The sequence below is a fragment of the Lissotriton vulgaris genome, chromosome 5 (genome assembly GCF_964263255.1).
Source record: "Lissotriton vulgaris chromosome 5, aLisVul1.2, whole genome shotgun sequence".
NCBI lineage: Eukaryota > Metazoa > Chordata > Amphibia > Caudata > Salamandridae > Lissotriton > Lissotriton vulgaris.
In genome coordinates this window covers 1,204,636,367-1,204,651,752 of record NC_141693.1, presented here as the reverse complement: position 1 = coordinate 1,204,651,752, position 15,386 = coordinate 1,204,636,367, and the positions used below count along the sequence as shown (strand labels likewise).

Sequence of the window (15,386 nt, the reverse complement as noted above, 5' to 3'; positions counted from 1 at the left end):
AAACTTGTCCAAACAAAGAGAGGCAGGGAGAGTAGTGTGACACTCTTATTCCCCGGTACTAATCAATATACAAGAAAAGAGTGTCCAATGGTAGTAGTAAACCACCGTCAGGAGCAAGTAAACGGCTTCACTTAAGGCGTTAAAGAAAGCCCTCACTCACCACCTAGTGATATGTTTCATCATTGGGCCCCACAACAGAGACCGAATGTCTCTATTGTGTGCTACGACGCCAGATGTTACTGCGGAGCGGGTTGGTGAGTTCAGGCAGTGTTGTGTAAAGAAAACTAGTGAGTGATGGATGGTTAAAAATAGTCCGTAGTGTATCAAAATTAATTTTATTCTGGTGATCACTAGGGACAGGTTAATTAAAAATTATGTGTAGGAAATGCGTCCACACTTAAGTGGTAGTTTCCTAGTTATCAGTCGACATGTTTCAGCAACGAAACGGTATAAATTTACCTGGCATTCATCAGGACTTCAGCGTGTACTAAACCCTGGTGGAATGGACTCTCTAAGGCCCACCCTTACCTAGGGACGTGAAAGTAAAAATTTAACAAAAAAGTGTAAAGTGCAAAAAAATTAGGAGAAAATATTGTCTTCCTAATTACTTCTGGTTTAGGTGGATTCCGGCTTTTCGGTTTCTGCACTTTTGTGGTGTTCAGGATTCACACCATGGGTCACAGGAGGGGGGTGGGAACGTAATTGGCACACCGCCCTCGACGCTCGGCACCCGCTGTGTACCTGCATCTACCCTCAACTGGACCCCGAAGATGGGGTCCAGTCGAGGGTAGATGCAGGTACACCTCTGGCGTCGTAGCACACAATAGAGACATTCGGTCTCTGTTGTGGGGCCCAATGATAAAGCATGTCATCACTAGGTGGTGAGTGAGGGCTTTCTTCAACGCCTTAAGTGAAGCTGTTTAATTGCTCCTGACGGAGGTTTACTACTACCACTGAACACTCTTTTCTTGTTTATTGATTAGTTCTGGCAAACTAGCCACCCCAGGTATTTCTCCCCCCCCCCTCCTGTCCGAAAAAATTAAAATATCTGGAAACCCTCGGACTTCCATACACCAGCCCCCCCCCCGCGCCCCCAGCTTTGTCCCTGCTATGTACTGATTTCTTGGCACATACCAACATGACCTTTCCTACCTACCATCCAGCATTGCTTAATCTCCCCTCCCACACCTCCCGACTTCCTCCGTATTGCCCAACTTCCAATTCCACACTTCCGTTCCCCTGCTATGAAATTCTTTCTAATCTTAGACTGGATTTCCTCGTACAGTCACAAGGTTACCGGCTTTTCCCCATGGTTGCACTACCACAGCACAACAGTCACATCTACTTTTACAAATGCTACCAGAAGCTCATTTGCTTGAAAAGGCGGTCCTAAATACTTTTCTATATGTTTCTTGATCCTGTTCACCCAGAGGCTCCAGACCAAATCCCCATTCCTGTTCATGACCTGCATATCAGCACTCTGAGGCTACAGACCGTAACCACCTCCTATATTTCACAAGCCTGTTTACCCCATTTTGCACATATACGACTCCTCTTGAGCCTCCTTTGGGCAAAATGATCCCCTTTGTCGCCTCAAGGCTGAGGCTACCTTACTTAGTTTCTCATGACAAGTGTTCTTAGCTGACTCTAGAGGATTGGTGGCACAAATTTACCTTGTCATGCTTCCATTTGTTCTTTTTGTTTCCTGTGGTCAGGTTCTGTTTATCGCAGATGAGGTACAGACTGGATTATGCAGGACAGGGAAGATGCTGGCTGTGGACCATGAAAATGTCCGTCCTGACCTTGTGATATTGGGGAAAGCATTGTCTGGAGGTTTTTATCCTGTAAGTAGATTCATGTCTTTAGATTCATGTCTTTGGGTTAATGGCTTCACTGACTTAACTACTAGATTCTGGGACAATGTACCTTATTTACTCAAATACTGTACCCTCTCTGAAGGCGCACACACACCTTGCAGTATGTGGTAGGATGCATAGAGCACAGCAGGTGCCAGGAATAAGTCTAGAAGAAGCTGTATATGGATGTTTGCGGAGTGACTGTGTATGCAACAAGGAGCCCTGCTGTGTTTTGAATGTGTGGAAAACAGCTGGGAGAGGGAGAAAGAACCCCTCTTAATTTGAAAATCATTGAATTTAGCTAGAGTTTGGGACTAGAAGTGTGAATTTGAATGTAGAAAGCAACTGACACATGGGTTCAAGTGAAGTGCATACAAGATGTGTGGGGAGCAGTTGTGGCATCGTCCAAGGATCTCTCCTGTGGTTGGAATGGGTGAGGAGAGAGTATGTTTGGTTTGTGTCATGCAAATCTCATTCCATTTCTGTGAAGCTTCACCGTCTTAGTTCTTAAACTAGTCTTCCAGTGGATTTGTACTGATGCCCAATAAAGTGTTTGCCATTCAAACCAAGTGAGAGCTGTGGCATTTCACGTTCCAAGTAAGGTTTCCAGGCCTGATATATTTTGACCTGTAAATCCTGTTGCAGTACCTACACTTTGTCATTGGGTTTTCCCTGTAGTTTTCACCGTTTTTTTTAATGTTTAAGTTGGCTTAACAGATCCTCTAACAGAGGTTTTTTTTTTTTGCTCCAAAGGACAAGATATTGTTCAGATGCCTTTTCTGTAATAGTTGGGTGGGTGTATGTGTATATGTATATGTGTGTATTTATTTATGCATGTGTGTATAATATATATGTATGTATCTTCACAGTGAATATGTTTATCTATTGTCCTCAATTCTATAAAATATACAAGTAGTAGACTTGGGCTCCACCCAGATTAGCATTTCTTCTGCTCAATGCTATTGGCCACGTGCTCTTCTCATTCGGTTTTTAGAACACGCAACAATTAACCCTTTCGCTGCTGATGACGAGCTCAGCTCGTCATCACCCACGGGTGTCGTGTGCTGATGACGAGCTGAGCTCGTCATGAAGAGTGGGAATCAGAGTAATTCAGCACAGCGCAAAAATCCCCGCAGCAGCCATGTGGTTAAAGACCATGAGCACGGATTTACCTCTGTACAGTACACTCAATCGTTGCACTGTTTGCAAAATTCAGTTCTTTGTCTTTTGTATTTATTGTGCACAGAAAGCAAGTTTTTTTTTTTCTTCTTTGCCCCCCCATTGTTACCAAATTGAGGAAGTCTAGCTTTGACCTGCTAAACACCATTTGTGCATGTTTGCATGTTAGCATTGGCTTTGCAAGTGCTTGTTTTTTCCCTAGTCTTTATACCTGTGCTCGGTCTACTAGCACTTTTATTGGGAGATGTGCCCGTTTTCTTATTTTTTATTATTTAGCTTGGTAAGCTGTGCTGAGGGGAACTGCTGCATTGCTATTGTATGAGTTTCGCTTTAATATTCACTTTAGTCCGCACCTGGGGAAGGTAATGGAAAGTTCATGAGATTTCAGAGGCTTTGTGTTAATAGGCTTGACGCACTACCAGAATAGCGTTGCTCTGATTCAGACCTGGCATTTACACAGATGTAGACTGGGTTGTAGGTACACAGCAGTAAGATGTTTCTAATTGGCTTCCTTCACCCCAGCTTGAATTCTGGCATGTAGAGTTAAAATGATACAGAGCTCTTGGTTGGCAGCATCGCTGATCAGTGTTATTAGTAGTAGGAGCAGCCATCATTTACTGTAATGCTTACCTTTGCCAGTCACTTTGCCAACTCCAAACCACCTCGCGCCGTCACAATCTAGCATAGTGCGCCCAAATAAAGAAATAATCCTGTCTTAGTGGGGAGTTTAGAGCAGTGATGGAAATGAACAGTGACAGAAATGTTGATGGCTTCCTCTGCCAAATTCCATAAGTTGTTGGATTTGCAACAGTTGTCATGCTACATAAACCAAGGCCACCGATACCGGTCTAGATTTCCACTTAACTCTGCATGAGGCCTTGCTTCATATTCGCGGGCCAGTCAGTAGTCAGTAGTTAGTAGTTGGATGCTTTCATTTGCCATTAGTGTCCGGCGTCCACAATCCTATTTCACTCAGATTAAATAACGAAGTTACTCACTTTGAGTGATTAACTTTACCCATGGGAGGAGAGACGTGTGAGGTCCATGTGTATGTGATTCCCAGTTCCAAGTGCGCCTCGATTGCCTATAACCTGAACCTTCCTTTCGTTACAGTGCATTATGGGGTCTTCCAAGCTAAACAGTTTATTTATTACAAGGCCAGTTGTTCCTGGCTACATGCTTACGTCCACATGAAGTAGAAATTCACCTAGGCTGTACTCTAGAAGCTCAAAAGGATTCTCCACATATTTATTTTTCTAGATATGGCACGTCTGGTGACTGTTGGGCCTGCGCATTTTTTTTCCTGAGGCCCTGACCTGCAGACTATGCCCTCTGGGATCCTCACAATAGGCACACTGTGGTTTTACTGCAGTCTGTGTCACTTTATTCTGGAATTTCTCTTAAAAGCATTGTACACAAACGTTATTCCCACATAACCAATGTTTTCACTTCTAAAGATATTTATTGTTAAAGAGGAGCAAGATTTGCTATACATCCTTGTATAAACACACACTAAAAGTGCAATGCAAGTGACTATTTCCTAAAACCCTTTCTATTAGAAAAGTAAGATGCCATCAGTGTGAGAAATGCAGCCAGTTATCTGAACCAGCCTACTGTGGAGTCACTCTATAGTGAGTGCTGCACTATTTTTTTCATGCATATGGTATGTATTTTGTTATAGCAAAAGATGCAAACTACGAGCAAACTTGTAGAGTAGTATGATTTCCTTTTTGTTTGTAAATAAGAGCATGCATGGAAGGAAATGGAATATTTAACTATGTAATTCGAAAAAGAACAGTTAGAGGGTTGGTATTTCCCACTTGAGTTGTTAGCAACAGGCAGAATTTCATGAGTTTTTATAAACCTTGTCCTGTATTTGCTGTCCTGAAATACTTGTTGCCTTAAATACAGTTCAGTGTCCCAATCATTTGTAACCCTTGATCACTGGTGTATTAACAATTTGTTCTCATTTTTGGATCATTTGTCATCTTAACCACCACCACCGGTGTAGCTTTTAAAACTGGGATCAGGTCTACTACCATTGTCTCCTTCCATCAGAAGCTTGAATCGCCCAAGGTGGTTGAAGTTAAGTGTATGATTCGAAAGTGAGTTTTCCATTGTGTTTAGTGTTGTGCCATTTAATATTTATGAGCTTTGTATTCCGTTCTTGAGTAAGGTGCTTATAGTATCCCTAAAACATTTAGAATAACCTCCTGGTGCTGTCACAATGCAGTATGTTTTTAGGTTTCGACCTGGCGAGGGGCAAAGCCCCTCCCAGATCGAAAACTATTGTCTACAGTAGGGATGTTTGGACCGCCTCTGTCTATCATTGGCTAGCTCCATAAATGGAGGCTAGCCATTGGGAGACAGAGGCTGTCAATCGCGCTTTCTCCAGAAAACGCGATTCGGGGGCATTTCTGGTGCTTTTTTTAAGCCCCGCCCCTTTGTCCCGGGCCGCGCTGCGATTGGCTGCCGGCCCGGGACACCCCCGTGACGTCATTCCCGGGCCGCACTGTGATTGGCTGCCGGCCCGGGACACCCCCGTGACGTCAGCCAATCACAGCGCGGCCCGGGACCTGACTTGTTTAATCTCCCACTTTGCTCTCCTAAAATGTTGGCATGTATGAACATATAACATGGAGAGATGCAAGGGATCCATAAAAAACATATATTTGCCTTTGCTAAAACATGGAACGAAAATTAAAACATACAGGGTTTCTTTTTGAAGGCGAGATAGCATTAGAGTTGCTATCCCAAACAAGAATAGTATGAACAATGTTTTCATTAAAGAGACTCTCTCCCATTCCCAGAAGTTGTGATGAACCTACGGTCACACTAGGTAAAGACCGCTACCGAGTACTCTGATCAGCCGTTTGGGGCGGGGTGGAGAAAGGCAGCCCATCACTTGGCTCTTAAAAGCGTCTGAGATTCGAAGGATGGTACATGAACCCTCTACTCTAAACTTCAAAACCTTCTCACTCAGTGCCATCTAGCCCGCCCCGCTGTTTCGGTAACCAATGGGTGACGACCATAAGGCTAAGTGCAGAACTCAGCACTGAGTCAATTTTACCGGTTCATAGATGGCTGGTATTTTCTTCCGGTGCATCTGGACGGGTACTTCCGGTTTATTTGCCGCGGCTGTTTGGGACAGCTGTACATTCTTTTTATGTCCCTGATGTGTTAACTATTCACTTGGACATTTGATCTGCCCGTTTAGAAACCGTTTTCCGGTTCCTTACGTTCGCATGGAAGATGGAGGGCGCAGAATGCAAAGCGTAGAATGCAAAGCATAGGCGATTGGACACTCTTAACAGACAGCTAGCCCCCGGGCGCATCGCTCTCCCGAGTGACTCCCACGTCCGTCTGTCTGTGCTGCTGTGCTGGGCCAGGCCCAGGTGTAGCAGCCCGGGAGTGATGTCACGCGCCGCTCAGGCAGCGGCACTTCCGGGTTTGAGGAAGGTGGAGGAGGGAGAGAGACTGGGTGCGAGCCAGGGCAGCAGCTGGAGCGGGAGCGTCACAGCGGTCGCTTCTCCCGTAACCCCGCCCGCCAGCTGGGCACACCGGGCATTCGGACGGGCATGGCGGGGCGCCGGCTTAACTGAGAGGCTTTCGGCGCCGGCTGAACGGGCTTCTCCATCTGCCGGGTCTGAGGCGCGATGTGATGACCATGGACTGCCGGATCAAGTGAGTGACAAGCAGAGAGGACAGCATGCAGAACAAGGGGCATGGCATAGAGCTGTGCCAATAGAAGACGGAGTGATATGGGCATATGACGTGAAAGAGCTCTGGGCATTGGAGGGCAGAGAGCAAAGGGTTCTCGGGGGGGGGGGGGGCACGAAGTGCCACGGAGGGTGCTGAATGCGGGTAGAGTGGCATACATCGAGTTTTGGCAGGAAAGAGCAGAGAGTGGAGGGCTCGGGAGAGTACAGGAATGTTGCATCATAAAGCATAGGAGATACAGGGCAGAAAGTAAAACGCATGGGAGAGTAGCAATCCATCAGATGCTCAAGCATGGCAGGGCAGAGAATCGAGTGATCTCAGGGCAAGCGTGTGACTAGCAGGGGGTGCAGTGTTACCAAGAGCTTTGACATATGAGGTCAAGCAGTTGTGGACACTGGCATACCAGGACATAGGAGGGGGTCCCACTGCCCAGGACTGTCTGCACTCTTGTGCTAAAGTGCTATGCGCAGAGTAATATGAGTTGTGGGATAGGGAAAAGCTCAGGACGGAAAGACCAATGACCCCATGACTCAGGAGTGCTTATGTGTGATTCTTGTGTCATACTTCTAGTTGTGCAGAGAAAACTACGAGTCCCAGAAGGCTGTTTGCTAACAGCCAATAATGGCGGGCGGTGTTACAGCAGACTGCTGAGGGCCTCATGTTGTGACCGATGTGATTAAGACCCTGGGGGGCCCATGTCCTGCCCTCATTCCTCAAAACATAATTTTGAGAGCTTAGCACATGCCAGGCTTATCAGTACTAGGAAAGATTCACATTTAGTGAAGTCTTCCATTTTGCCCGTTCTTCTATATTTGAAAACACCAACGATCTCACACGCTGTCTACACATGAGGGATCCCGAGTGTGTGCGTGTGTGACTGCTCCAGTGTGTGTGTGTGCGTATGTGACTGCTCCAGTGTGTGTGTGTGTGTATGTGACTGCTCCAGTGTGTGTGTGTGTGTGTATGTGACTGCTCCAGTGTGTGTGTGTGTGTATGTGACTGCTCCAGTGTGTGTGTGTGTGTATGTGACTGCTCCAGTGTGTGTGTATGTGACTGCTCCAGTGTGTGTGTATGTGACTGCTCCAGTGTGTGTGTGTGTGTGTATGTGACTGCTCCAGAGTGTGTGTGTGTGTATGTGACTGCTCCAGTGTGTGTGTGTGTGTGACTGACTGCTCCAGTGGGTGTGTGTATGTGACTGCTCCAGTGGGTGTGTGTATGTGACTGCTCTGGTTGTGTGTGTGTGTGTGTGGCTGGCTCTGGGTGTGTGTGTGGCTGGCTCTGGGTGTGTGTGGCTGGCTCTGGGTGTGTGTGGCTGGCTCTGGGTGTGTGTGGCTGGCTCTGGGTGTGTGTGGCTGGCTCTGGGTGTGTGTGTGTGGCTCTGGGTGTGTATGTGGGTGGTAGTAATTGCTACCTGCTGAGCTCGTCCGTAGGGTACAATAGTTCTCTCATTTGCGAGAAATTAAGCTATTGGCAATGTAAATGACAATGCCATTTATCTGTTTTCAAAACCAACACATAAATACAAATTTTGTCATTTACAATGCCAATAGCTCTAACTTCTCCAAAGGCGAAACCGTTGCATTGTAAATGCTTGTTTTTTTTTGTGACCAGTCTGTTATGCCATATCCTGGCATCTTCCTATTATGTGGGTGGGCCAAAGCAGAACAGGCCAAAAATGTATTCTTAAGAAATTGTAGCGTTCAGGATTGACAAATTAAGCACAGATAATTCTACTGTTTTGGGGTCATCCTAGTCGCAGGCCTTTGGTCCACCCACACAAGTGAGGTAGCATTTTACTCTGGGGAACAAGGGGAACACTGGGTGGTAGGACATTTGTGCCTGCATGGAGATCCCACGCAAAAATGTATGGAAAATTGTTTTTTTACCTAATTTCAAGGTTTGCAGGGAATTCTGGGTAGGAAAATGTTGGGGGACCCACGCATGCCATACCTCCCTGGACTCCCCCGGGTGTCTAGTTTTCAGAGCTGTTTGGGGTTGGGAGTTTCCCAAGTTTGCCGCTGAGCCCTGGGCCAAAAACTCAGGTGCCCCCCATTTTTTTTCGGGAACGCTGGGTGGGTGGAAATTTGTTGATCCATGCAGATTCCAGAACTTTCCACCACAGAAATGTGAGGGAAAATGTGTTTTTTTTTTTGTTGTTGTCATTTTTGTTTAGCTTTGCAAGGGATTCTGGGTAACAGAACCTGGTGGGAGGCAGTCGAGTCACCCCATCCAGAATTCCGCTGGGTGTCTAGTTTTCAAAAATGTATAGGTTTGATCGGTTTCTCCAGGTGCCGGCAGAGCTAGGGTTCAAAAACGAAAGGTAGGCACTTTGCCAAAAAACGGCCAGTTTTCACTGCGAAATTGAGGTGCGACCTTGTTGCGTTTTGCGCTGTTGCCTGTCGCAGGCACTAGGCAGACCTAGGCAACTGAGGTACCATTTTTTCAGGAGACCTGGGGGAACGCTGGGTGGGTGGAAATTTGGGTGAGCCCAGTGATGCCACACTTTTACACGCATGTTTGATAAAACACATTTTTTCAAGTACATTTAAAGTTTGCCTGGGATTCTGAGAAAAGGAACGTTGGAGGATCCACGCAAGCCATACCCCCTTGAAAGCCCCTGTGTGTCTACTTTCCAGAAATGTGTGGGTTTGCTAGGTTTCCCTAGATGGCAACCGAGGAAGGAGTGAAACACCCATGTGACCCCCCTAGCTAAACCAATTACTTTTGACAAAATTAGTTGTTTACTTGTGCAGCGTGACAATTAGGGCGCAATATTGCAAGGAAAATATGACGGACATTGTGAGTTTTGCAGGATATTGTGGATAAAACTAATTGTTAGATTTCACCAGAGAGACATCACCATGTAGTCCCTTGGGTTTTCAACAATATCTACAATTGGCAGGTTATTCGTAGGCGGAATGTACACCTTGGCAGAGATACTGAAAAAGAACAAGTTCCCTGCACAGCCATCTATTCCTCACACACACTGGTTGGATTTGGCACGAGGGCGAGTGATGGTTCAGTGTATATATCATTTTATTAACAAGATTTCACAAAAATGAAATGCACTGTCAATTACATGGACAAAAAAACTGAACCAATGACTCGCAGCTCGTGAGCTGTAGCCACTTCAAGGCACCAACCGCTTTACAGGCCATTCACACACCTTTCATACCTGACACACAGAAGACCATTCACGCCACCATGCACAAAAGCAACGCATCACAACATTTACAAAAAAGTGACAAGGTGCGTCGTGCTTCATAAAAAAGAAGAAAAAAAACTACAGACATCAAGTTTTCACGCACACGCACACTGGTTGGACTTGGCACGAGGGGGAGTGATGGTTCAGTATATACCATTGTATTAGCGAGTGATTTCACAAACCATGAAATACACTGTTAATAATGGAAAGGACAAGAAACTGAACCATTGACTCACACAGCTCGTGAGCTGTAAAGCCACGACAAGGCAACAACCTCTTTACAGGCCATTCATACCACTTTCATACATGTGACGCATACAAAACATTCACACGGCCAGCCGCGGACCCATCACATTACTACACTTGCACGCCAATCAAGGGCCCATCACTTTCACACACCCACATTCCTGACACAGCAACTACACAAACTCATGGATTACAGGGAGTGGCCCTCAACTAGCACTGTGTAGTAACTAGCATTAAGTCACTTCCCACACACCGCCAGGCAAGCACCAGTCCACAGACACACCGCCAGGCAAGCACCAGTCCACAGACACACCACCAGGCAAGCACCAGTCCACAGACACACCGCCAGGCAAGCACCAGTCCACAGACACACCGCCAGGCAAGCACCAGTCCACAGACACACCGCCAGGCAAGCACCAGTCCACAGACACACCGCCAGGCAAGCACCAGTCCACAGACACACCGCCAGGCAAGCACCAGTCCACAGACAACACACCGCCAGGCAAGCACCAGTCCACAGACACACCGCCAGGCAAGCACCAGTCCACAGACACACCGCCAGGCAAGCACCAGTCCACAGACACACCGCCAGGCAAGCACCAGTCCACAGACACACCGCCAGGCAAGCACCAGTCCACAGACACCGCCAGCCAAGCGCCAAACCATGCACACTGTCGGACAATGGACACTACACGCAAACCAACATCATACTTTAGTTTTTTTTCCAATATAAATAAAAAACAAAAAAAACTGCAAATTGATACAAATCTACACAAATCTACTAACACAACAAATACATCTAAATACACTACACAAATGTCAACTTTGAAACTTAACAATAAGTTTTAAAGAATAGAGACCAGGCAGTTCACTTCACCACTCATGGATGCTCCCAAAAATTATTTTGCGTGCAGTACATTCTAAAACAAGCAGGTACACACAGTCCAGGGTTAGAAGGACAGTAGGGGCAAAACAAACTAACCTCTTTCCGCAAACCTCTTCGCCAACAGACTCTACATCTCTGACTGGGAAAGTCTTTCGAGGTTGTAGGAGGAATTTGATCAGGAAAGTGGCGATCTTTCAATCTGTCAACATCCTCCACCACTCCAACCCTAGGAACACTTGCATGTTCCACTTAAACAAGGCTGCCTGTTACAGACTCCTGAAACTTTACAAAAGTCATCTTTGACTGAGGACAAGATTGCTGGAACACAACAAAAGCATTAAAGGTTGCCAAGTGGAAAAGATGGACAGCCAACTTCTTTTACCAAATGTAAGCCTTACGAAGAGCAGCATACAGTTACAACCTCTGATCTACTCTGTCAACACCACCCATGTGCCTATTCTAGTCTAAAATGCACACAGGTTTGCGCGCTTCTGCAACCTGACCCCAAATGGTCACCAGTTCAGTGCTTTCATCATGTATGTAAGTAAACATGTAGACCTCTCTCCTGTCTGAAAACTTCACAGCTAGAAGTTCCTCACAACGCAATGCACTGCACTGTCCCCGAGCAAGCTTTTGACAAACCAGTTCTTTTGGGAAACCTTTACGGTTAGAGTGGATTGTGCCACAAGCAACAGTGTCCACTTTGGCCAATTCCCTGAACAACCGCACACCAGTGTAGAAGTTATCTACATATAAATGATTACCTTTGTTAAAAAATCCTCTACCAAGTTCCCACACAATTTTCTCAGTCACTCCAAAAGTCGACTGACAACCAGGGGGGTTAATCCGGGATTCCTTACCGGTGTACACCCTTAAATTAGAGACCTATTCAGTCCGACTGTCACACAGCATAAAAAACTTAATTCCATAGCGTGCCCTCTTACTAGGAATGTATTGCCTAAATACCATGCGGCCCTTGAACAACACCAAAGACTCATCCACTGCAATTTCTTTCCCAGGAGCAAAGATCTCAGGAAATCGATCAACAAAATGATCAATGACAGGCCGAATCTTGAAAAGACGGTCACAATCAGGGTGATCTCGTGGCAAAGCTAAACCATTGTCAACAAAATGCATCATCCGAAGCAGAAGCAAATACCTATCATGACTGCTGGAAATATAGCTGTTGCCATCAAGGGACTAGTATACCAATATGAAGCCATTGATGGTTTCCTAAGCAAGCCCATCAAAAAGTTAAACTCAAAGTTTTTAATCTCCTCCAAATTTGTGGGAGTCCACCGGGTAGCTCTAGCGTGGGGCTTAAGGCTGGCACTGTTCTCCCTCAAAAACTGTTCTGCATACAAATTAGTCTGCTCTACAATCTCTACCAAAAACACATCATCCATAAACAACTTGAAAAAATCAATTGGCAAAAAAATGTCAGTGTTCACCCTACACCCTGGAACACCAGTAAATTCAGGCAATGCCGGCTGCACCATGCCTGGGGCAACCCAGAGGCTAGAACTTTCAACGACAAGCCTTGCAGCCTCAGGCTGCCGCCCAGCTGCCTCTTGCCGCACTATCTGCACAGCAATGTCCTCCTCTAACACAGGCATTTCATCCACATCAAAAGTATCTTCATCAGCACTCAGGGTATCTTCATCATCAGACGATGCCATGTGGAGAGAACTCACTACCAGAATCTTCACCTCCCACCTCTGCCTCAGAATCAGTCACTCTCAGCACCATGGTCAAAGTAAGAATCAAAAAGAATTCCAACAACTTGCTGAGCAGTAATCCGGCGGCTAGCCATTATGCTCACTAAGAAAGGAGACTGCACAAACAACTCAACAACCAACACTGTGCAAAGTAGGTAAAAAAATGCAAGCCTTTATCACAAAGATCTATAAACTGAATAACTATACAATTCACTTACAAAATACAGCCACACTCACCAGCACCTACTCTGCAAAGACACCGCAAATAGTCAATAATATACCACTAGAAAGAAGTAAAAAAGTAAATCTACAAAAAGCAAAATACACATCAAGCACAAATGCAAAACATGTTTCACAATCACAAAAACAGAAACCAAACCTACTCTTATTGCTACACACTTTTCAAAAAAACATTTACATTAAAATTGTACAAAAAAAGTCTCTTACCAAACACATGCAACTACACTAACAGCAGAACCACTAGTAATGAAACCGCACACTGCAACAGTAAGAGAAAAGAAAACATTACACTTTAGAAAACAAAAAATACATATTACAACAGTCTATGTCACAGGTTATGTCACAAATGGGGTGTCTGTCCCAATGGGGGACAGAATATAAATCTTTTTAAAATTTGGACTCCCTGGAAGCAACCCTTGCCCAAGAGGTCGCTTCCATTTAAAAAAAAAAAAAAAAAAAAAAAAAATCCCTGGTGTCGAGTAGGGTTTTTGGCTCCCTCCTGAGGGCAGAAAGGCCCAAGGGGTAGCTTCCTTTTTCCCCAAAAAAATCCCTGGTGTCTAGTGGGGGCATTCCTGGTGCAGGATCGCGACACTGCGCGATCCTGAACCAGGAATGCCCTGCATTAGGACATCGGGGGAGAGGAAACAGTGTTCGTCCCCCCGCCCCACCTCCTCCTCCCCCCCCCCCCCCTCCCCCGCCCGATGCCTCAAGGCAGCAAGAAACTGCCCCACCGGAGAGCAGAAACCTTACCTGCTCGCTGGACGCACTGGAAAGAAATTGCTTCCAGCGTGTCCAGCACTTCCTGATGATGTCGAAGAGTGTGGAGGGGGCCCGGGGGTGACAGCAGAAAGTCTTCCGCTGCCACCGCTTCTAAAAAGCTCACGATCGATGCCCCGGGGGGGGGGGGGGGGCCGATGACGGAGCGGTTCCGTCATCAGCACAGCCCAACCGATGCTGATGACGGAACCGCTCCATCAGCATCGAAGGGGTTAAGGAGTGACCACCATGTCCTGGGTCTGGTAAGTAACTTCCGTTCAGCCGCACAAGTGTATGACTGCTTAGGAAAGATTGGGGTTAAGATTGGGGATGAAATAATATTTAACGTTTCCAAGTGAACGTAATGATTGTAAGAATGTGTGTGAATGGGTCCTTGTGTAATGTAACTGGTGCTTATGTAGAGCACTCCAAACCCTTTGGGTCAAGTTAGCGCTATACAAAACTGCAAAACAGACAATTGTATATAGTTTAGGTAATCCACCATAGCTTTCATGGTTCCAGGATCAATGCATGAGGTTATGTTTGTTTGTATGGTGTTATGCTATTTTATTTGCTGAGTTATGTTGCATTAGCCGCCATAATACTCTGGGATACGAAAAAGGCAATTTAGAAGGATCTAAATTTCACAAAATAACCAAAGTCTCAAAAAAATCGAAATAAATCATAATGTTAATTTGTTTACTGGGCTGGTCTGGAAAGGAGGTTGTCTTTAAAGCTGCCTGCCTTTTTTTTAATATTATTTCATTGAGGGATTAATTCCCTTCTAGCCCATACCGTTTTAGGCTTTCAAATTAACAGTAGCTTTCCTTTTTAGGGCTCGGACTCCTTCCCAGTGAAACTGGGAGGAGTTTCGAGAACTAATGTTAAAGGAGAAAAAAAAGAAGTATCTCCTAGGGCCTTGGTGAGAGGAATTCCACACATTCCTTAGCGTTTTCTGGCATCTGGTCAGTGATTCGTCTTCCCTGTGCTGTGTATGTAGTAGCCTTGAAGTGATAGGCTGTAAGTAATGTACGCGTGCCCGATGTGGCATTTTGTGTGCGAGAACGAGCATGGCAGAGTGATTAATCTTAATTACGAGCTGTCAGAGTGCCCGTGTAATGCAAGCCAGATGATGCGAACGCGTTCAGAGCGGTGAGCGCGTTCAATGTTAAATGACGAGAGGCAGCAGGCGAGGCTCACAGAAGATGACTCATACATGCTCGTCCACACTGTAGTTCTTGTTTATTTCGTAGTCGTTTATGTTCTGCCTTAATGCATTGCCATTTAGACCGGCTTTAAAATTATATGAAAGGCCCTCCTCTCCGCCAGTAACAGCTTCCTGTTGTGTTCTCCCTAGTTTTCCGGTACGTTTGTGCTGATTTTATTTTAAAATACCTTTACATTTGTACTTTTGCCACTCACTTCTGTAACTTTGTTTGAAAAGTAAAGCGCTCTTAATAAAGGCCGTGTTCGCAACTCATAAATCACAACGAAAAGTTAAATAAAATACAGATAATGAAGTGCTTCGAAGCCTACCAGGCGAGCCGTGCTAGCGCTGCCGGTTCTTGTCCGGGCCGGGC

The 15,386-nt window shown here is 45.7% G+C and overlaps 1 protein-coding gene across 3 annotated transcripts in view; it reads left to right on the top strand.

Annotated features, from left to right (window-relative positions):
• Nucleotides 1-15,386, top strand: part of OAT (ornithine aminotransferase) — an 81,391-nt gene that overhangs the window by 36,561 nt on the left and 29,444 nt on the right. For all 3 annotated transcript variants that reach the window (XM_086922997.1, XM_086922999.1, XM_086922998.1), the window contains exon 7: nt 1,716-1,844. In XM_086922997.1, the coding sequence (XP_086779123.1) occupies nt 1,716-1,844 (129 nt within the window). The remainder of the gene's footprint in view (nt 1-1,715; nt 1,845-15,386) is intronic.